The sequence below is a fragment of the Calypte anna genome, chromosome 2 (assembly GCF_003957555.1).
Source record: "Calypte anna isolate BGI_N300 chromosome 2, bCalAnn1_v1.p, whole genome shotgun sequence".
Classification (NCBI taxonomy): Eukaryota; Metazoa; Chordata; class Aves; order Apodiformes; family Trochilidae; genus Calypte; species Calypte anna.
Window position 1 is genome coordinate 36671850 of NC_044245.1, and position 23625 is coordinate 36695474.

The 23625-nt window shown below is 40.2% G+C and overlaps 1 protein-coding gene across 4 annotated transcripts in view; it reads right to left on the reverse strand.

Moving 5' to 3' along the window:
* Positions 1-20332: 20332 nt before the first annotated feature.
* Positions 20333-23625, reverse strand: part of SATB1 (SATB homeobox 1) — a 73388-nt gene continuing 70095 nt past the window's right edge. For 3 of the 4 annotated variants that reach the window (XM_030445405.1, XM_030445404.1, XM_030445406.1), the window contains one exon: positions 20337-22054. In XM_030445405.1, the coding sequence (XP_030301265.1) occupies positions 21572-22054 (483 nt within the window). In that variant the 3' untranslated portion in view covers positions 20337-21571. Of the gene's footprint in view, positions 22055-23625 lie in introns of all 4 variants that reach the window. The other variant, XM_030445407.1, reaches the window with a different exon arrangement.

Below are 23625 nucleotides of genomic sequence, written 5' to 3' on the forward strand. Positions count from 1 at the left end.
TAATACTATTTTATAGACCTCTATGGCCAGGAAACTATTTATCAGTTCATTTTTTGTTTGATTCTGCTATTCTAGAGGTAGTTATTATTCTTGGGATCTTTTTTTTCTTTTCAGTTTTTCTTGCGGCATAATTTCTCTTCCAGATTGCCCAGCATAACCTTGCTATCAAAGATAATGGACTTTCTGTAAGACTCTTTAAGTCCCTTCTTCTATGAATAATCCTAATTGCCTAAATAGCCCATATGGCTTCCATGAGATTACTTGTTTAACTAATGGTTTCCCTCCCTTGCTTTACTGTCTCTTTCAATCTATCTGGTAATCCAAGGTTATAATTGATCTAATTTGTTAATTTGTTTTTGCAGTTCAAAAAGAAAAAAATAATCACTGAGTAAATGGTTCTTCCTTTCTCACCTTGTAAGGCTATCGCTCTTTGGCAGTTCAAAATTCTAGTGAAAAGCTCTAGCAAAATTTTAAATTATTTCCACCTTCTCAGCTCTTCTGACTGGTATTTATAAACTCCATCTTCCCTGTTACAAATCTACTGGACTTACTTAATGTATATGCATGACGATAAGTCTGACAGTATCAGGCTACAGATATGATTTAGTAAACATGGTTATTCTGAGGAAGGTATTTCTGTCTTGACATTACCATCATGTATTGTGGTCCTTTGCTGTCCTACATTGCCTTTTAAGCAGTTGCCTCTTTCCAGTCTCAGGAGAACTTTTCAAGTGTGACGAGGTGATAATCTGTAATAGGATTTCTGCCTACAAAGTACTCACAGGGTTTTGAAGCTAATAACTTTAGCTAAAGATATTAAGCATTCTTGAAGGAAGCCTTCCCAAAGAAAGCCTAATCTCAATTCCAATGCAGAACAATAGATCACCAACTTAAAGGCTAACTGATGAGTGCAGATGTTCAGGGATCATGGCTAATTACATCAAAAGCTGGCAACCACTGGATTCTAAGTACCATATGTTGTTTCTCAAAAATAAGTGATGCTGCTCCTATCCAAGAGACTGCCACCACTGTCAAGAAGCTAATAAAAGAGTCTGGGTTCTCAGTGGATCTGCACTGGAGCCAACGACGTAACTTTGAAGCTCCCACTTCACAGATACAGCCTAATGTTTGTGTGCTTGAGACCTAGACAGCAGTGCTCTAGTTCCAAGTGCGAGAGTTGCTCTCTGTTCCTCCAAAGAACAACCTCACTTGCTACTATTCGATGGGAAATCTTGTAGGGAAATAGGGTGATGGTAAAATGTTAATACATTATTACAGGCATTCTACAAATACTTTAATGGTCCATCATTTGCTCTGTGAATCATATCACCAATCTAACCTTGGATGAGTTTTATCTGCTTACTCCACTCTGCATGGATATTCACGTTATAAGTCTTCCTTGCACAGCAGCAGGGAGTGGATCAGATCTGTTGAGCTTTGTACTCTTAGCTGGGCCTCTCTGCAGGCAGGAATTGCTCCTTTGTTTTACTGAAACTAATTTGGAAATGTTGTACCTGTCCCACTGAGTGGTCATGGCTTAGCTCAATTTTTTTTTTCCTTTCCAGAGGTGAGGTTTCCACAGGCACAACGAGGCTCATCTCAGTCTGGGCAGGTGGAAAATCTGAGCTGAAGCACCAAGGTGGGAGGACAGTGTAGATATGTCCAAGCTGACTGAATTCCCTTTTCTTTACCTGAATCTTGGAGTGGATCCCTGTAGATCGATGCAAACAGAGGCCTGTGGGTAGTAGCTGTGAAGGGAAGAAAATATTCCACAACAGTTTTACATTAAATATTTCAAGTAGCCTGTTCACAATCATTTATATTCCGAGAGAGCATTTGTGCAAGAAAAATTGCATATTTGATATTAAAAGATGACCATTTTTATTGTTGGTTGGATGTTCTGCTTATCCATACTCACCATTTTTGCTTCATATCAAAAGCTGATCTGAGAAATTAAACAGCTAGCAATTGCAATGAAAAAGAAAAGAAAAGAAAAGGGAAAAAAGAAAGAAAAAGAAAAAAAGTGAATACTGAGGGCTATGAAGCTTCAGTTCCTAAACACAAGACTTTATTTTCTGTTTTGACCAGCAATCTGGGCAATTCAGTCCTTATGAAACTCAATATTAAACATCCATTTTGAAAAAGTCCACTCTGCAGTTTTTATATGGTATTTTCTCTGAATTTTCAAACATGCCAGCTCTCTTATGAAGGAAACATTTATTTGGAGAATAAAAACAATGGATTTCTCGCCAGGCATTGTAGATGTAAGTATACTCCAAGTAGGAGAAGCTTGAAAAGGGTATCACAGAAAGTTATAATAAAGTCACTCACAGCGTTTCAATGAAGCAACATGGAATTTACTGTTTTAAAAGACAAACCTTTAATCTGTTATTAATTATAATAGCAATTTCTAGCTCATAGCACTCACGTCGTGTTTGCTATCAAGAAAATCTTCATTAGGAATGAGAGAAGCCTCATCAGGTGTGCTGGAGCACTTGCTACACTTGCACCTTCCTGAAATTGCCTGTAACCCTGGCACTTACTATCCTGCTGTTTACTCACATTTAAGATTAAGAAATTATTCATTGTTTAATACAGCATGTAATGCCTCCCCTAGAAAACACCTCCTCAGTGCAAACATACCATGTATTTATTATGAATGAAACTCATTAATAAGTAGTGCAATCAATATTTGAGCTCTCACAAATATCAAATGCTAGAGGTTGTTGTTTGGCTGCTATTCATCATAAGGTCAGGATTTGGAGAACAGGTTGTACTTCAGCAGAGGTATCAATTTTTGTAAGTCAGAATCATAACTTGTTTCACCTGTTTTGCCATCTATCTATTAAATCTTTCATCTGTCTCTTACACTCATGCACACACATTGCAGTCATTAGCTGCAGCTGCAATACTTTCTGGCATCATTTTTACAGGAGTTTTGCCCAGCACTGTGTTTGTGCCTGGGTCACGAAGATCTTTTTCAAATGACTTCCCATTCAATCAATGACTTCTTCTGAAATTGGTTTCCTCATCCTTAAACATATTCTCATTGCCATCCCCACTTAATCATATGCAAGGCACTTCAGTCTAGACCACCTCTCAAAAACTCAGAAAATTGAAAATACAAGTAGGAGTTTTGAGCATAAACCCCTGTGTATGCCTCTCTTTTTTTAATTTTTTTTTTCTTGCTTTATATTCTATTATGAATTCTGTGCATGGAGACTTCCTTGTACATCCAGACAAACACAGATCTGATGAACAAACAGGGCTTTAATGTGAGAGGAGAGTGAAGTGATTTTGAGTAAATGACTAAATCTGTAGGAACTGAAAAATGACCCCACTAGCTGAGCTATTGTCAAGGTGTGACATTCAGCCCAATTAGAAAATGACTGCCTTTAAACCAGCTCAAGCACTCTCTTAACATGGTTGGAGGTTACACATAGAAGCAACTCTGGCAGTTCTCAGACCATATCTGATCCTTTCAGGTCACTGCACATATTTTTGTCCAGCATGCGTGCCCTGCAGCATAGGGCAAGCAGCTCCTGTGATGAGTAGTCCCCTGTCTTCCCCATCCTCTGTCCCTGTCCCATCCCAGCATGAATGCTCAGTGCCCTGCTCTTGCTTCTGCCCTCTGCAAAAGCCCAGCCTCCTGTGGGCTCATCACAAAGACCAAGTGTCTCTTCCAAAGGCTTCTGTTTCACTGTTTATTTTTCTGATGTATCCTTTTATAAAGGAATACTCACCTAAATAAATAAGCTGTACACTTTGCAGAATGTTTCCCAGTTACTGCTCTCTTTACTATGGTCAGGACAAGAAACACTGAATTCAGTGGAAAATTAATTCAGCTGGTTTTCAGTGTTTCTTGCATTTCTCCTGCCAAGTCTTTGGACTTTGAGTAATGTCCTTCTAGGACCCTAAAAGATTCCTGTTTGTAACTTCTGCTTAGTATTTGTAATCTCAGATTTCCTTTCCTGAACATGTAATCACACATATTCTGTTTCTTTCTTCTTCTTTATCCTTACATGAATTGTTTGAAATGTCCATTCTACATCTCATCTTACTATTTTTGTTTGTTTGTGGGGCTTTTTTGGTGGGGATTTTTTTTTTGTTTGTTTGTTTTGTTGGTGGTTTTTTTGTTTGTTTTTTGTTTTGTTTTCTGAGAAGAAAACCCACAAACAAGACTTAATCTACATGCAGCTGGGCTGGAGCCATCTTACTATTTGTTAGGGCTGACCTGTTCAGATTTTTTCTTTTTTCTTTTTTTTTTTTTCCAGTTTATGAGCAGTGTGATACCTGACCCATTCACAGAGAGACATCCAGGAATCAGTTTTTATAGCCTCACTACAAGTAAATATATAATAGAGTAAAAATTAAGAGTGTAGTAAGATCAAGAGTGTAAGCAGAGTTCATGATGTCCAACTGCACTCATTTGTTGCACAATGACAGATAGACCAAACTATCAGTGTTATATATATGCATGCAATTTAATTCTGTTACACAAATAATTTTAAATGTCATTGTGACACCTTCTGAATCAAAATTTCAGCTTTTTATTTTAGATCTGTTAAGCAAGAAAATACCCAGTTGTCTGTATAGGAAACAGGCACAGATTTCCTGGCTCATTTTCTGCTATAGATCTAGAACCTTTCCCCCTTATTTTTTTCACGTTTTTTTCTTTAGGTATGTAAGAAGCACATTTGCACAGCAGTCCAATACAGCCTGTGTAAATCAGTGTCACTCCACCCAAGCAAGCAGAGCTATACTGATTTACACCAGATGAGGCACCAGCTGAAGATGGTCATAAATTTTGCAGTGGTTTTTTGACTTCAGGCTTCCTCCTTTTTCAAGGATATGTGTAATGAGATCTCTCATGTAGACCATGGACAAGTGCACTGTGCCTTTCCTTTAGAGGAGCTCTGTGGATTTGTGCTAGATGTAACTCCTAAAGGTGTTTTTAAGTGTCCTTGATTGTTCTTCTACTAAGTCGGCAGTTATACATAGCTCTGAAGAGACAGTTTTCTTACTCTAAGTATGGCTTTCCATGGTTTTTTTTTAGTGTTGTCATCCTTAATGCATGACATGTTAATCAAATAAATACTACTTCAAGCAATGCGTAGCTGAACTTAATTTCTAAGGAAGAATATTCTCCTCTCTTAAGCAACACTGAAAGCTTATACACAGAAAAAAGAACAGTTATCTGCTGAACTGCTTTAGCATCCTCTGATATAGCCATCTTTAAAGCACTCCTTTGGGTAATAGTACTAATTAAATCCTGCAATGCTTATTCAGTCTTCTGTCCATAAAAACTCCCACTGATGGGATCCGAGAGTCCTCTGAAAAGCTGGGCTAACTTTATTTACGGGTATAGATATGGATTCAAATGCCTAACATTATACAGTCCGTTGGAAAATTTTGGCCTCCATGCTCAAGGACCAGAGAATAAGAGACTTTAGGGATGACCTGACAATCGAACAGGGCCTTTCTCAGGCTCCTGCTAGTATAAAGATGCACAGTAAACTACAGTGTATACTGCTGGGTAGTTTTTCTTTTTTTCAAGGGAAAAAAGTATTGAAATGATAGAAAAGGGAATTAATAGTGACTGATTCCACAGTACAAAAAGACTTTGTGGGACATAAGTTCAAGGTAATCACAATTACAAGTGTAAATTATTTCATCTATTCATAATGCTCTGTTCCAAAACACTTGAAACTGCCCTGGAGAAAAGCTCTACCTAAACGTATCAACACCAGAAAAAGTGTGCTGTTGAAACATAGTTTTGATGGAAAAAACACAGAAAAATTAACTATACCATATAGTAAGCTGGTCTTATTGTATATGGGTAAGTCCTTCTTAAAATTTTTTCCCAATTGGGTGAATGGCACATGGCACAATGGTGATTCTTCTCTTAACTGTGGTTTGATATGTCACGTCTTACCCTGTCAGATATTTATGATTTGAACAGTGGAGCTTTCTTTCTGACTGAAATAGATCTTGTTAGGAAGTGTTTCATGATTTGCCTGGATCCTAACCAGTTTTGGGGATGAATCTTATATTCTACATTGATTTTTGCATGCCAGGTCACTGTGAATGTGACATTCGTAAAAATGTCTTGGTAATTCCACATGATTTTGCCAGATTCTGGCACCCTGTTTTTAAAAGCCTGATGGAAACTCAGTGGGACTGTGACTCCCAAGACACAGATTTTCAAAACTGCCTGTTTATGTTTTGATTATTTGGATTTCTAAGTCCTGAATGTTAAGCATCTAAATCCCTCTGGCCTAACAAAGCAAAAAGGACTGAAGAGAAATGGGGACAGTTTCTGTACAGCGCTTGGAAGAATATCAGGTAGTTTATTTTTGCCTGTTCATCCAGCTGCTCAGCCATTTACCATTCTAATAAGTCTAAGTAGGCAACCTTCTGTTTCCCTAAGGAGTCTAGATTGCCTGTGGCTACGTGGATTGGTCTTTAATAGAAAAAATATCCTATATGCAGAGGAGGTCATGCTGGTGCCTTAAGATGTGCTAGGGGAGGGGAATTTGCCATGGCTGGCCATCTCCTCAGCTCTCAGTGAGCCATATCTGTCCTTCCTGCAAACAAAGTGGATCCTACATGTTATCTCCCCACCTCCCACAGAGGTAAAGCCTCTCCCCCTCTCTGGGTGTGTGGGTACTGGTCTGTCCTGGGAACTCTGCACCCCAGTGTGGGGTTGGGGCTGATGTGGCTCAGCCATCGCCCCAGAAAGCTGCTTGGCATGCAGTGTGCCTGCTGTGCTTGGCAGCCTAGGGTTTCATGGCTAATCAGCATGTGTTAGAGCACAGACAGCACAGCTTAGAGTGGAACTGACCCCCAAATGTCCCTTTTTGGAAAAATGCAAGGGCCAGATTAAAATAAACAGCTTCTTCCACCACCACTGAGGTGGTTAGGCTAACAGCCCTCTTTAGTCTCTCTCCTGGCTCCAGGTGGCACCTAACCCAACTAAGGTCAGTAGAGAGACTGTCCAAAGAGAAGGGAAAGTCCCACTTTGGATTCTTTGGCAGACAGCCCCGGTGGCAATGTCACTCCTGTCCACAGCCCCTCTGAGGTAGCCAGTGGGCTGGCAAGCCCATGGGATAGCCATTTGCACCCTTCAGCCTGCCACAGCTTCATATATGGGGACAGTGGATGTTTATCTGCTATCAGCTATATCAGATGGACATCTATATATCCAGCAATTAGTGTGCTCTTAAAAATCAGTCATAATCTGTATTTTTAAGCCCATTTTAATAACTAGAGCACACTGCCACTCAGAAAGCAAAGCAAGTCCTCAGACATTAATATTTTAGTGATAGGAAAGAGAAACAGACTGAACTTGCTGTTGAGTACTCTGTATCATTTTATAAAGGAAACTAGTTTTGCTGAATTTTCTCTCTCTCTTTTTTGTTTTTTTCTTTTTCTTTTTTTTCCCCCGTAGTAATTAAAGTTCATTTTTTCTGGCTTGGCACAACATAGGAAAGAAACCCTGAAGCTTGTAATGCCCTCAAACAGACAGTGAGATTGCAAAGCAGTTATGTGCTTCTGTGGATTAGGATAAGTAACCTCTCTGAACTACGTTGTTGCTACATACAAACCCTAAGTTTATCCTACAGCTATCTCTGCTGTACTTTGGTCTAACTTGAACCTTCCAAAGACTAACTTTCTATGTGACTTTCTCATAAGCATAGTAGCAAATAGACATATTTATAAGTAAAAGCAATGCATGATCTTTCTCACCCCTAAGGCATAAGGCAGCTCAGTGGTGCTGGTTTTTTCCTACAAAGAGGGTCCAAGATGTCCCTGTTTTAGCATGATGTTATATTCTCATCAGCACCCAGAAGGAGCTGGATCTGTGTCTGCAGGTGGCAGGACACTGGTGAGAGCAAAGCAAGACATGAAGTATTAATTTTCCCAACAAGATTTTGAAGGAATATTAGAAAAATAAAAACCAGTCTCAGTATTTCCAGGAGATGCCAGGGTATGTGGCTGACAGAAGTTCTGCTTGGATCTTAATGTTGGGTGGCTATTCAGATATCATATCCTTGATTACTGTATCATGACATTTCTTTTATTCCCTGGCACAGAAAGAGAAGTGCCAGTATCCCCTTTCAGACTTTTAGGGGATCTACTTGGTAGGAGAAGGAGGAAGAAGTAGATTCTGTAGTCTTCAGGGGCTACTGGCCTCCACAGTCTGAAAAAATGATGTAGGAGAGTTAAAGAAGGGAGGGGACAGGGAGAAGAAGAGTGTTCCTTAAAGTGTAACTTTTCTTCCAGGATCATGCTCCAGCCTGTGGCTGGGGATGCTGGGGGTGTGTGGGAATCCTGCTGCTGGACCAGGGTGCTTCATCTAAGCCCTTGTCCACTTACCAGCATTAAAGAAACCACAATGTTTTAAATGAAACATGACTTAGCCATTACTTTCTGGTTGTGTTCCAAATGAGCAATCATATTTAACACAGGTTGCACACTCTTCAGGGACAGTTTTTGATCTCCTCTTAGGATACTCACTATTAATAATGGGGACCTTTACAGAGGTAGGAGATGGCTCATTAACATTCTTCACAAGACCTTCTATGTTTAGATGTTGTGTTGATAATGCTGTCTTCTGGTAGAAGTGCTCAGAAATAAAACTCTAATATAATCTGCAAATTAGCTGCAGAATAATAAGCTTCATTACAGCTAGCCAGCTACTCCAGCCTTCTGCTTTTATCAATGAATTAAAAGCTCTTCATCTGCAGTTATTACTGTAACATGACACGGCAGCAATGCTGAACAGTTGAGAAGGTGATTTTGCTGTGATAAGCACAGTCCCCCACAGGCTCTGTGATTCTGTAGCATGCATCCCTTGCCATGGGATTGTTCTCCATAATCAAAGATTTCATTTAAAAATAAAACTGCATTACATCCAGTGTGCCCGTAAAGGCAGCTTTCAAAATAGCCCTCCAGTGTGGGACAACATCAGGATGTCTGTCTGAGTCCGCAGGCAGTCGGGAAATTATCAAACCCAGTTCAGTTGCTGTAATCCTCCCTGTGTTTTGTGCAGGGGACATTGAGAAGGTGCTCAGGTCCCTGCACAAGGAGTAACCACAGCAGTCAAAAGTTTAGAGAAACTCTAATTCCTTTTTGGTCTTCTGAATTGGCTCTTTGTTGAGCGTGGGGTCTTTGCTGTTGTCAGTATCCTTCTCTGAGGTTTTTTGTGTTTGTCCCAGGTAAACACTGTGACTTGCATTCTTTTTGCTTTCTGAGATTTAGAGATCTTCATGCTGATGCTTCCTTTCTCTGATGGATTTCTCATGATGTTTGCTGGCATCCTCTCTGGCCTTTTAGGGGTGGTATGACTACAAAAATATATGATGGAAAACACCTTGAAAAAGGTTTTGAAAACTAATGTAAAAGTAATTTGCAGCTCAAAATCTGCTTGGAAATCCCTACTGATTTCAGTAGAAGCTACACCAAGCTGATGTCTGCCAGGTATCTAAGTACAACTTTGCTTGATTTGAAAGAGTTCTTGTCACTCCCTGGTCTTGCCAGTAGCCAACATCTGTCTTTTCCAGTTGGAAGGGCCTTTAAATGGTGGTCACCAGCTATAAGGACAAAAGGGCCTTTTGGGTGTGCTGGTAGAATGGATATCTTGTATTCTGGATCCCCAGGCCTGATAAACTCTGAAGCAAGAAGTCTGCATATAACTTGTACTACATTTCTCCTATGGAAAGTCCTCCTACATTTGTCCTGCTCTGGGAAATGGTAACAGCAATATGGCAGTGTGCTGGGTCTTATTAACTCTAGGAACTGATGCAAGAAATAGAAGGTAATTGCAGAAGACAAGAGACAGGTGTTATGCAGAGGGTGGAGTGCAGTCTCTCTCTCCCCACTGAACCTTTTCTTTGGTTTAAAAAACCAAAAGTTGCAAAGCAGTGTAACAGCACCCTAAGCAAGAGGGAATTCAAAATCATTTTTCCTGAGAAGGAATTTCTCTTAAAAAAATCATTGTCCCACACTAGCTCCAATAGATCTAGTAACAATCTATTTGTTAGTTTTCTCCCCTTTCTTTCTTAGAAACATAGAATCATAGAATGGTTTGGGTTGGAAGGGACCTAAAAGATCATCTAGTTCCAAACCCCTTGCTATGGGCAGGGACAGCTTCCACTAGGCCAGGTTGCTCAAAGTTCCATCCAACCTGGCCTTAAACTCTTGTGAAAAGTGTTCCTGAGTGTTACGTTAGCTAAGGCACTGAAAGCAGCCTGTGTTAGCTAAGTAGAACTTAATACTCCCTGGTGGCACAAACGAAGGACTCAGATGAAGGTGTGAATGAATATCCACCAGATGCTCTTTAGGCTGCACTGCAGTTCAGGAAAAGTTTTATGTTCTGATACGTTAGAAATTTAAAACTGAAAAAGCCATACCTTCAACATATAGAAAGTCCTTCTCCCTTTTTGGATGTTTCTAGCCTTTAAGATTTTTTCTGCAAGTATAAGCATATGCACTGAGTACACCCTATGGAGTCAAGAACTTGGAAGATTTTACAAAGACCCTAAATCTATTTTAAAATGAAAAACCTGAAAGCAATCTCAGACTGAGCCTCTGTGGCTTTTGAATGCTTTGGACAAGTCTACACAGTTCAGTAGAAGGAAAAGAATAGCTGCTTTTATACATTTTTTTAACTAAAAATTATATTTCTAAAATAAATGCCTTTTCTGTACATGATTGCGTGTGTGAGAAAAGCATTACTTTTCAGTGGAGAAGTTCAGTTGCAGTGTAGGAATGCTCAAAGACTTTTTTTTGAGTTTGCATGACTTTTTGTGCATTTATTTTGAAATATGGGTTCAAAATGAAATGCAATCTTGAATTTCTTCTGGACCTGACTTGGGGAAATGACATTTTTCTAATAAAAAAATTATCCTCCCCCCCCCCCTTTTTTTTTTTTGTTTCTTTGTTTTTTCATAACAAAATGTATAAGGGTTTTGTTGTGTACGGTCTTGTTTTAATTGGCTTTAATAATGATTAATATCAGACATCACTTGATACCGAGTCTTTATTGGCACATGCCACAGATAGCATGTATATTATATATTGGCTCCAAAAATAACCAATCCAATCCAGGTACCATTAGCCTTTGCAGGTGCTGATGGAAGGTAGGACAGGAAACACTCTGCTCCTCAGACAATTTGACTGCTCATTGCCAAGGAGCTGGTGCAGAGGGGACCTTGAGTCTCCAACTGGCCAAACTTCTCCACAGTTGAATCGGTAACACTGCTGATATGCCAGCATTTGAGGGCTTCCAGGTTTTTGGTGGCCTTTCTGGTCACTGATATCCTGTGATGGACAAAGGCCAACTATTTTCATCTGGGCCAGGACAATAGTTTTCCGTACGATGGTCCATTCAAGAGCCAGTTAATATCTACCTTTTTAACTCCTTCAAGGAATTTTTATTTGGCTTTATTGGGACTGAGTGTTGGTTTGATTTCTGTTTCACATTCCTCTCCGTGTAAAGATGAGGCAGGACTATTTCTGAGCCAAGGAGAGGCCCATCATTGCAGGAGACAAGAGAACGAACATTCTCACAGTATAATCAATCTTATAGAGCAGATGGATACAGTAATTAGAGCAAAAACAATTTTGCCAAGAATATTAACATTTCAACAGTTTATCAGAAAGGGGGTGTTGACACCGGTCAATAATTTTCTGATTATTGCAAAAACATCTTAAGTTGTTGACTATTTTGTGCAAAATAGGACAGACTAATTTTGGCCTCCTGACCTTGTTTACAGCAATGGGAGGTAGCATTGCCACCAAAATATTTTTTAAAAAAACAAGCAAACAAACATGTGTTTTTCCAGGATTTGTAGGTATTGTAGGTCATAAAGATGTGTGAGGTTTCCATATAGCATATTTATTTATATTTTACTCAGTCTCATGATACTTGGGTGCATGTTGCAAAAAAAATTAAACAACTGTTGCCAACAGTTAGCACACGTCAAGCCTACCCGTTCCTCCCCCTCTCCCCATGTGTGGATGAGATAAACATCACGCCTATGAGCCCAAAAGAAAGAATAATAATAAAAAAGAGCTTAGAAGAGTCCAAGTCCATCAAAGTTGAAAACAGTCCCTACACTGGGGAGGATGTAGCCTCTGTTGGTTTCCACCAGCTGAGTGAAAAACTGGCAAATCTATGAGAGGCACAGGAGGAAATATTGTCTAAAATGAGTATAGGTGAGGGATGTGACATTTTACCACCTTCAGAGTATATCTCAGTCCTTTATTTGTCTTTTATTTCCTCCTTTTTCTCCTCTCTCTATGGTTTTCAGTGTCAAGACAACATGCTCTTACACAGCCCAGTGGATCGGATCTGCCTTGATATAACTGCAGATTACACAGCTGGATGCCAGCACTTGGGAGAAGTCAGCACAAATCCCCTGAAACTATTTCCTGCCCTATCGCTCACATTCAGGTGTTGGGAAAGGACTGGGGATGCAGATATGAATTTACTTTGTGTCTTGCTTTCTTTTATTGAATCACATGAGTTAGACCTGGCAGAGCCCAGTAAGGGGAACGCCGCAGGAGGAGGGAATCTCCCTGACATTGGAAATGCTCTCCAGCCCACCTGCCAGACCCCAGGACTGAAGAAATAGATACAAGACCACTTGGCCAGACAGAAAACTGAAGTTGCAGCTGCTCATCTTCTGCGTTGCAAACAACTTCTTACTAGCAGTAGTAACACCAAAGCAATAACTTCATAGCCCTGCACTATTGCAATACAGATGGTTTGACACTGATGAGCAGCGCCTGCAGCATTCCCAAAGAGGTCTGGGGTAGCATAGACTTAAAGCAAATTTGTTTAGGCCTAGTTTCAGTGTCAGGTGAATATAAGGCCAATTCCAACCATGAGCCAGAGCAAACAAAGTTTTGCTTGGTGGCCTGTGACCTCTGTAGGGCCACAGAAGAACTGAGGGCTCAAGTGGCTGAGCCAATGTGTTTGACACATGATTTTTTCTCCCCCAAACACAATCTTATCCTTGGGAAGCAAGGTGAAGAGGTTCAGTGGTCATCAGTATGTCTTGGAAAAGGTGAAGGTAAGTCTCAAATTGCTTGATCCTCAGTAGATGTGTGAGTAGTTGTGGCAGGACTCAACATTATTCTAATGAGTTTGGTGAAGCCATGCCCCAGGGTAGCTGGTGAAGTTCAGGAGGCAGTTTTTAAACTATTGTGCCATGGGCTGCTGCTCAGCAGGTAAGCTGGAAACGAGGAGCTGGAGGATCCCAAGGCTGAGACCTCTCCAGGTATCTTTAGGTTGTAGGAGCATCTGCCCCTATGCATCTTTAACACCAAGTTGAGGCAAGAAAACAGGCAGCCAGAGCTTTCCTGTTGTGTCATGTGCCTCTTGCTCACTTTCTGGATGGGTGCAAGGTCCCACACTCTACCTCATGGGAACACTGGAGTGGAAGCTGGATGTGGCGTTTCATCTCCTGTTTTACATCATCTGTGAGTTAAGCTTGTATACTATGAGGTGTAGAAAAGAAAGTAGTTTTTCTGTTTGCTCTAGCAAAGTAGCTGGAGACCATCAGGAGAGGGGTTCAGCAGCTGCCATAGAGAAGGAGCAGCTGCTACTCAGAGCTCTTGCAGCTGCTCCATGCTGGACCCAGTGGGTTAAAAGTCCTTGTGAGAATAATGGTCCCATCTACTAGCTGTCTGGCAGTGGTTGTGATCAACAGCTGACATATTGATTAAACAGGGGAGCCAACGGGTAAGCAGATAGACTTACATTTGCAAAAAATAAGAGCAAGTGTAAAGTTGAAGCTAAATCACTGGAAATCTGCCCCTTTGAGTCTTTAAAGGTCAGGAGTGCAGACCAAGGATGAAGTAGTGCAGGAAGTGACAGGGAAATAAATGCCCTGAAGGGCCTGAAACAGCCTAAGTTTTGGCCTTCAGAGTTTGTGGAAAGTACCTCCCAAAAGGAGGTGGAAAGGACAAGGGCAATCTGAAGCCAAGCCCTAGGGCAGAGGGTGGCAGATGCTACACGCTGGAGCAGTGCTCCACAGGACACGATGCCAGCCTGAGGGTCTGCCTGCACAGGAATGATACACTGGATTAGGCTATTCACCCTGGCTTCAGGAATGAGCTGCATCAAACGTGAAATGCAATCACATTGCTTTGATCTGCTTTCCCACGGTGCTTTTTTTGTCCAACTGCGTGCTTGTAAGTGGTGGTGTGCCCATGTGCCACACAGAGCCCTGGGGAGGTACCTCTGGCCGCAGCGACCATCCCTCTGCTTCTGGCTCCCCAGAGTGTGATGCAGAAAACCCAGTTTTAACTGGAGTATACCTGGAATCAAACCAGTACTTTCCTGTGATTCCTCTCCCAGCCATCCTGTAAGGCACCCTAAAAAGCCTGGAAAAGATATCTCATGAGGGGATGATGCGAATAGATACATCTAGGTTTTTTTCCAGTCATCCTGGTAGCCTGCACTTATCTTGCCCCAGTGTGAACCTTTCTGGTGGGCTTTGAGGAAGAGAAAGGAATAGGTCAGCTAAATCTGAATGGTTGTGAATGTGCCCATGGAGGTTGAAAGAAAGGTGGTACCACATGATAAAAAAATCCCCCAGTGTTGTAGATGAACAGGGTCAAAGAAGCCTTACTTTACTCTTGCTGCAGTTATGGCATAGCTGTGAATAGAGACTGCACTAGAATCATGGCAATGACCAAAATGATTTGGGTAAAAATTTTTATGCTGGCATGTGTGGGAGACGATGTTTTGTAAATACGAGGTGACCTACTCTTCAATGAAATTATTCAGATCAGTTGTTTTAAAATCTGGTTATGAACAAAAAAGGGAATCAAGCACAAAAAAGAGCACAGTGCAAATTTCATCCCACTCAGATTTGTCTCACTTATGACTGGGAAGGATTTAAAGCAACCATGCCCATAGCTGGATGCTGTACACTGTCCACATGGATGCCACTGTTGGGCCACAGAAAAAATATTATAGTGTAATATTCACAATTTGTCTGGCACTACAGAGTGGAAAGAAGTCTTTAGCCTCTTTAAAAGAAGGTCACATCAACCCTTTGCTTTCACAAATTTTTTGAACTTTTTTTAAACCATTTGTACTTTTGGTGTGAAGGAGTGCATATAGCAGTGAGTTCTGTATTCAACTGTGTGGGAAACTGCTCCCTTTTTCTGTTTTGTTTTTTTTTTTAATCTTGCCAGCTGATAATTTGAAACATTGCCTCTAGATATGTTACGAGAGATTTAGACTTTTCTTTCTGTATTCACCTTCTATGCACTGCTTATGATTTGGCAGGTATTTGCTAGAGAGGGAAGCTAGCTGCTTTTGCAAGCCTTCTCTGTTTAATCTTTCCTCTGCAACAACTCTGTTACCCTGTTCACTCTTGCTGCATTTTTGCAGTACATCCAGTACATGAACCACAAAGTGCCCCTCACTGATTTTTTCCTCTTGGCTAACTCATATCTCCCTCAATTTAAATTAGTCTTGCAATTCTCCAGTCATCTCTAGGCATGACTGCCCCCAATAAGTTTGTACCTAGATATTTCTTCTTACCTCTCCTTTTCTGTCTCCTTCAGTCTCTCAGCTGATATTAGATCCTTATTAGGCTGAGGATATAGCATTTTGTCTACTAAGGCAAGCCAACAACACCACCTGTACTTATTTCTCAGTCCAAGCTGTCATGCTGATAATTATAAAGAATCACTTTTCCTATACTTTTGAAAGGACATCCTTGTCTACCTTTCTCTGCCATGGTTTGCTCTAAGGTAAATGGTTTTGTAAATTGCTTTCCCCAGGTAAAAAACATTGACTGCAGATGAAAGAAAGGTTGTGTTCAGGCTGATGATGGGAAACGTGTTAGGGGAGCCCTGTCAAAACAGTGAAAGAAGGGACACAGAGCTGTGGGCAGTGGTGTTAGTTATCAGGACAGTGTCCTTCTTTAATATGAATATGGAAAGGCAACGTCTGCAAGGCTGGTCTATAAAAGGCTGTTATTTTGTAATGTGTAAAACAAAATAGAGCACTCTGCTTGCTGGGACTAACTTCTGTGCAGAGTTACTAGGACTCTGCGTGACTTTTTTCTGGCCCAAACAATTTCAAATCATTGCATCCACTGATTGGAGATTACTATTGTAGTATGAAAACTGTTTCTGAAGCCTCCTGGGGCAACTTATTTACCCAAAAACTTCAGAACTGTGTGTGCTTGTATAAACCTGTGTGCCCACAGAGGTAATGTTTTTTTCTATTCTCTTGCACTGCAATAAACATCTGGACTATACAACAAACTTGATTTTTTTGAACTCCCATGGCACATCTAGTTCAAGGAGGAGCAGGGCTGTAGGAGACAGCTCAGAAAAGTAGGTTCGAGACTGCAAGCATGCTGCCTCTATTTGGATGGGATCCTGGAGGAAAATGAGAGGTTTTACAGCTTGAATGTTGCTTTAGAATGTTGTCTGGGTAAGCAAGTAATCTGGAGAGTCCTAAGTGCAGCTGCCATGGTAGTTGTCAGTCTGCAGCTGACTCAGAGTCCTGCATGTCCTACGCACAGAGACAGTACCAGAGAACAAACTGTTAGGGGAACTCTTCTGCCACGGACAGCTGAGAAGGCTTTTGTGTAATCCTAGATACTGCTTGTCAAGGTAAATCCCATGTTTTGAGACCATGGTACATTTGAGGTCAGGAACATTTTCTATGGAGTCTTGGCAATACCTTGAAAGAATTCTGTGTATCAATGTAGCACGGCTTGCAAAAAGAGCCTGTCTCTTCATGCAAGGGTTGCTATTGTGTCTTTACTGATGTTCCAGTCTTTCTCTGGCACCTTGCTCTCTCCCTTTTCTGCTCCTCTCTGGGGTGCATGTCCCTTTACTCCTCTACTCCATCAGCTCAGAAACTACTTGCTTGCTGGTGCCTTTGCTCCGGATGATGCTCTCTTTCCAAGGGAAGTGGCCTATTCTAGTGACATCAGGTACAGACAGCCCTTGCTGCCTCGTAGTAAGCTGTGGCACATCCACCTGAGCAGCTGGCACATCACCAGGAGAGATGACATTTGGGCAAGATAACCCAGAGCAGGAAGGTGCCCAGGCCAGGCCAGTGTGAAACAATTGTGGTGTGGGATAGTGGGACAACTGCCAGGAGCCGAGCAGCCGGGAAGGCTCCCGTGTGAACGTGAAAGCAAACAGACTCCCTGCCAAGCAGCACTACTTCTGCTCCAAGGAGGATCACTTATTGCTGTTTGAATTATTAGCTCATTTGTTGTAGTAAAAGACCGTGTGGACACAAGGCACAGTGAGGAGACCAAACTAAAATTACATCTGTGCACAAAAAAAGGGCCTGGGAGTATATTTATATCCCTGCTTTGCTATGGGACTGTTATTCAAAGCATAATATAAATCATTATGTAAAAATCAAAATACCTTTGGTCTCTGCAAGGCACCTGACATCAAAGCACGAGTTCAATAAGTTAAGCAGAATTGCTAATACTTGATGCTCAATTAGATCTTCTGTGGTATCTAATTTATACTGCTCTTAACACAGGGGGCAATTTCTTTTGCAAATGAACTTAGCAATGTTTGGTGCTTTCCCAGCACACAACAAGGTATTGACTCACTGAAATAAAATCACTGGTTTGGGGGAACCTCGCCTTCTTTTCCTATTTGCTGCAACTCCCCAGCTTCAAGACAAAATTAAGTAAAATTATTTACTTTAAAATCTAGACATTATTCTCAGTGTCATTGAACCAATCTAAAGTAGCTATTTAAAACACAAATCTAAGTTCCATCATTGTAAGGTAGGGAATCTTTATAATGTTAAGGAACCTTTGTTTGTGTGACTAGGGCTTGAGACTGTCCCTGAGCCATGGACTTCTTAAGAGTCTGGGGCCTCTTTGGTTTACTTTTCATCTTGAAAAAACACTGGGGATTCTAGCATATACACATAAATCTTGTCAGTTAAATACAGATTAATGGGAATCAGCAGGGAGTAAAAATACTCCACTTTTTACGGTAAACACTTCAGTTTTACAGCAAAAAATTAGGTCCTCCCATTCCAACCCAGAACTCTGTTCCCTCTTTTTTAGGCATTTGGCTTTCTTTGCTGCTACATTTTTTCCCCCAGCAATATTCTTTCCCTGCACTTCCCTAAGTATCCATGAAATACTAATTTCATACAGTCCTACTCAATGAGTCCCCAGCTAACAGTGTCTTGATGTGTCAGTTGGTGTTCTTTGTTACAGAAGTCCAGCATGATTTCTTAATCTTTGGAGAAATGGAAAGGGTGTTTTTCTTCATAGAATTACACCAGACAGTGAAAAAAAGGAACAGGAAAGGACTTCAAGTAAGTAAAGTAATTTTCTAGATAGTCTAACTGGTCTATGAATCAAAGTAGTATGTAATACCTTAACTCCTAAGAGTATATATCTCCTACATCCACATAAAGATGGGATTCTTAATATACACATGACTTTTGAAGATGCTGCTAAAGATTTATCAAAAATATTTTTGGTCACTTAGGCCAAGTTAAAAAAAATGTACTTGCAGCTCACCCACTGAGACAGAGAAAGGCACAGTTTCAAACCCTTGTGCAGATAATATGTGACTGCAGTGGCTGAACTACTTGGAAGATAACCTTTGCTGGACTAGGACAAAGAAAAACTAAGCTAATGGAGAAAAAACCAGATAAAATAACCATCTGCAAGCACACATGGCCTCTACTTCAGCACCCATAAAACTTAAAAGGATAAAAGGAAATTGCTTTCAAATTAGCAAAGACAATTTTATAAACATTTCTTCCTATGCTTTTATAGGGTGTTAGACTTGTTGGCCCATTTCTGGTATTAGTAATGCTGCATGTATTAGCTTTAAATGTGAAGAGAGTTCACAGTAGTCTTTCCATTCCAGCAGTCTTTGCTTCATTTTCCCTTCTACCCTGCATATGCATGCATATTAGTTTAAAAATGTATTTTTTTTTCTCAGGTAACCCTATTGAAATTGTCACCTGGCACTTCAGCCAGCCCAAAGGTATCAGTGGTATTGTCCTGCACATTGAATCAGCATGCATTGCTTAGCCTATATTTCATCCTGACCCATGGTTGTGAACAGGCATCTGTCCCAGCTCTAAGTGGCTATGTGGCTGTCCAACCCAAAGATCCCACTTGAAATTAGTGAAGAAATCCAACATTGACTTCTCAGGACTAGGCTTAGGTTCTCCCCTTTTGCAACCGTCAAGAGCTTTGGGCTATCAATAGATTTACAGCTACTACAAACCCCCTTAGAGAAGGCACAGTTTGACTGTCCTCTTGGACTGCAATTGCCAGCTTACACATCTGTGTCCCTCCCAAGGCTTGTTTCCCTCCCAGAGTGTTGCTAGGGCTCTTTTACCTGGACTGGAAACCAGGCCCCAATCGTGGTGCAATCCAGCCCAGTCCTGGCTGCAGCCAAGAGATGATGCAGCTGGGAGCCTCTCGGTGCATCCCCAGGGGAGCTGCCTCAGAGGAACTGGGCAACCTCCAGCACTTTTAAACATGTGGAGTGAAAACCTGCTTTGTTGACTAGTGTGTATCTTAAAAAATTTAATGGGCCTAAAAGGAGAAATCTGCTGCAACCTAAGAGACATTTGTGCCTTTGAAACTCATCCTGAGTTCTGCAAGCTTTTAGTCATTTCAGAAGAGCTGTGCTAAATTCAACCCCTGATTCACATATGGGATTAAGTTGTTTCCCTCCTAGGAAAAGAGAAGAGTGTTGTGTAGTTCACAACTTTAAACAGTAGATTTCTCTTTAGCCTAGACATGAGCTTTGCATAAATTCAGAGCTCTCCAATTGTTACGGCTTTATCAAGCACCTTATTGGTGATCAAGACAAATAACATAACTTAGAAGGGGACTGCTATATGCAAAGTCCATCTTTCCTACTTACTTTGTGACTATTAATGTGATTTTTAAATGTTCATACATAATTGCAAAGAATAGTGTTAGCATAATTCTACTGTAAAATAAAACCAGCTGTATCCATTATAAGTGCATTACTGCCAGGAACTCTAAATATGTTTATGCCTGATAGCCTTTTGACTCAGTAATATCCTGCTATCTCTGTTGGACAGGCAAGTTTTTAAACCAAGAAAAGATAGGTTATGATTTTCATAACCAAACTGTTTCTTTTTGAAGTATGTTACCTAAATTCAAATTCTAAGAAGGTCATTATAAAAATCTGCCTGTGATTTTCGAGAACAATTGAAATGTCATCTTCAAAGTGGGGCAAGAATGTACAGTGTGCACTAAGAACAAGTTATTCCTCCCAGATATACACATACGCAGACAAACCCTGCCATATCATACCATACAAACAATTTTAATTGTGTAGTTACAGTCAATAACCACTCCTAGTCAGAACATTTCTGCATAAAGAAAATTGTGATACACTTATAAAAACAGCCAGCTGTAACAAAATAACTGGTGTTTTCATAGCAATAAACTCATAAAAAAGAAATACACCTTTATACAGAAAATTTATACAGCTGTAGCTTTAAAATTGATTGTAAACCAAAGGAAGACACATTGCAAACATCAATTATTTTCACATTAATTGCATAAGTTTCTAAGGTGATCTATTAGTTTTATTTACCTAAGCTTATTTGCATGATAGTAAAAATTGCATACAACAATAAGAGTGAAGCTTATAGTATGAATTGCTTGGATAACATAGAGCACTTTTTATAGGCAACTGTGTAAAGCACATTTTCTCTATTTAAAACTTTTAAGACACTTTGTTTTACTGCCCATCAAAATACATTTATAAATAGAAAAAAAAAATCAGTATGATAACAAGAGAAGCAATATTACATTTAACGGAAACTTCCAAAAAAATTAATTACAACATGATGCTGCAGGATCTACAAATAAATAATGAGGACTAAATTGTGTTTCACATTTTCTTTTTCATTTTCTTTAAAACCATGTAACAATGAGAATGGAAAAAAAAATACAGTGACCTTTATTTCCAAAAGAAAACAAATCTGAATTACGGCAGTGCCATATAATACAAGGCATTTGTTGGCATATGTTATCTTTAAACTGCATTCCACAGTCTATAGTTCTTTTGTAACATACAATAGAACAAGAGTAACAAACTCTTTATTATTTTACTTTTTTAAATAAATGTGAGTTTCCAAAGATCAAGTGTGGAGTGCTACAGTAATAATTAAAAAAACAAGAACGAAACAGAAACAAAAAAACAGTAAATCACAAAAGTTGTAATGCTTGTCTGAAGGCTCCAGAATCAAAATCACTGGTATCATGCTTATTGGGTACACTCACAGTGTATCCAGTGAACACAAATTAATATCAAACAATCCTCAACGCTTCATCTGTTGCTGCGAAGCAGTTTGTAAAACAGAGTAAAACATCTAGTGCAGTCTGAATTATCCTTTTTTCAACTTTTGTGCAAGGTTTGGAAGATTCATTGGCCAAACAATGAATAATAAAGGTTTTTGACAGAACGCAAGATGGAATTTTCATTTCATTAGTAAATACCAGTGGCACTGTTGAAAGAAAATAATACTTTTAGATCAGTCTTTCAATTCAGCATTAATCTCTGTGTTCCCTTCTACTGATAACTCTTCTTCTAGTTTAACTGAAAAAAGCGTGTTTGCGTTTTTGTCTTGGATGCTGTCTTCTAAATCCTTGAGCAACTCTTCTTCCTTGTACTCCGCAACATCCACCTCCAAACCGGAATTGTCCTTCAGCTTCCCGTGGTGCTTGAGATAATATCGCTGGTTCTGAAAGAACTTGATAATGGTGTACTTGGGCAGGTCAAGCTGAGCAGAGAGAGTCTGGATTGCTTCTTCATCTGGATACAGGCCTACGTCTTGTATGAAACTCTGTAGGATCCCTAGGGCTTCAACAGAAATCTTTGTTCGTGGTCGGGGCTTCTGACGATTTTCATCCTCGGATTCAGCTGGTGATGCTACCGTCGGTTGCCTTGGGGGTAGTCTGGGACCTGGTTGCTGTTGCTGTTGCTGCTGTTGCTGTTGCTGCTGTTGCTGCTGCTGCTGCAAGACAAAGCACAGCATTTTTTTTTATTTTTTTATTTTTTTTTTTGTAAATGTATTCCTGCCCGTATTTTATGATACCAAGAAAATCCGAGGGGACAAATTGCAAAGCTATAAACAAAGGTTAGTAAGTTTAAACAACAAAAACGAAAACAAAACAACCTACCAAAAAAAAGGCCCATTATTGCTGAAACAGAATTAAAAGATTACTTGTAACTCTTTGCATACCACACGTTTCTCTGTGTGTGTGAGAAGAGAGGAGGAATAAAGGGGCAGGGATATGGACAGAGGAGTAGAAGGAAAACACTGGCTTTGTCTGACTGCAAGCTCCAATGACAAGACATTGCTGTGGTTCAGCTGACAAATTTTAATGAACATGCTTCATGAGTCAAGTGCAGACAAGACAAAATGCTAAGTAGGTGACATAGTATGGGATTAACTTGACCAGTTTAGCCAGAATTGTAGCAGGGGTGAAGTGAGAAAAGTGCCAGATGAGGGCAAACGAACAAAAGCTCTGCCAGCAGCAGCGGCTGCTGCCCAAAACCAAGGGCTGCAAATCTCTAGCAGTAGCTAGACTGAGGGGATCAGGGAGAAAGAGAGCATTTTAAGTTAAGTGCAGAAATATTCCACTACTAATCTGACCTTATTGTGGCACTGAAGTCTCGTCAAACTTGCAGGTGTTATGACAGAGAATTCATTAGCTGGAAGCACCTAACATCATGCTGTCAAACCCAGCTTCAGCAAGGACTGAGAGATCTGGAGGTAGGGAATCTGTATTGCCCATTCTGGCTCTGAACTCTCTTGCCTGTGGTCTAGGAGAGCGTCTGTCCTGCCTGTGCTCAAGTGTCCCAACGTATAAACAGGGAAGAAACATATTTACCTGCTTCTGTGTTTGTACTGGGGATTGTTTAGTTAATATTTATAAAGTACTAAGATGCAAAGCTCTAAGTAAGTTGCACTATGTATTATTAGAAGGGAACATGCTGCATTCCAAAAAACCCAGGCAATAAAAATGAGCCAGTATGCACATCAGAAGCATAAGATAAAGCCAATCATGATGTAAATAATTAACAAGAGCTTAAAATGAAGTTTTGCAAGCATGGATTCAGAAACATTCTTAAAAGGTGAGGCATTGAGCCCTAGGGACAGAAATGTTTTTCTCATCCACCACCAGAGTACGGTTCACTGTAAGATCATGTTTAAAATCAAGAGTGAATTTATCAGTACTGTTTTTGTTGACAATTATTTTGCTTCACAGCACAGGAAGCACTGGTTAGTAAGATATTTTGGATCAGCAAATTTCTTGTCATATGGTACAAACCACTAGTTATTATTAAAAAACAACAACAGCAAAACAAGCAGTTGCCATCACTACATTTCATTTCCCTTTGCGAGTCTCCCCTCGACCATTTTTTGTGTGTTGGTAGTGGTTCCCAAGTTTCCAGTTGCAGCTCACCTGCAGACTCTAAGAAGCATAAAATACTGTACAACAAGTATAAATATTGCAGGAATTAGAATTCTGTCCATTTTGCAGTGGTTGGGGAGACTTTGCATAGTTCTCAACAGTTCAG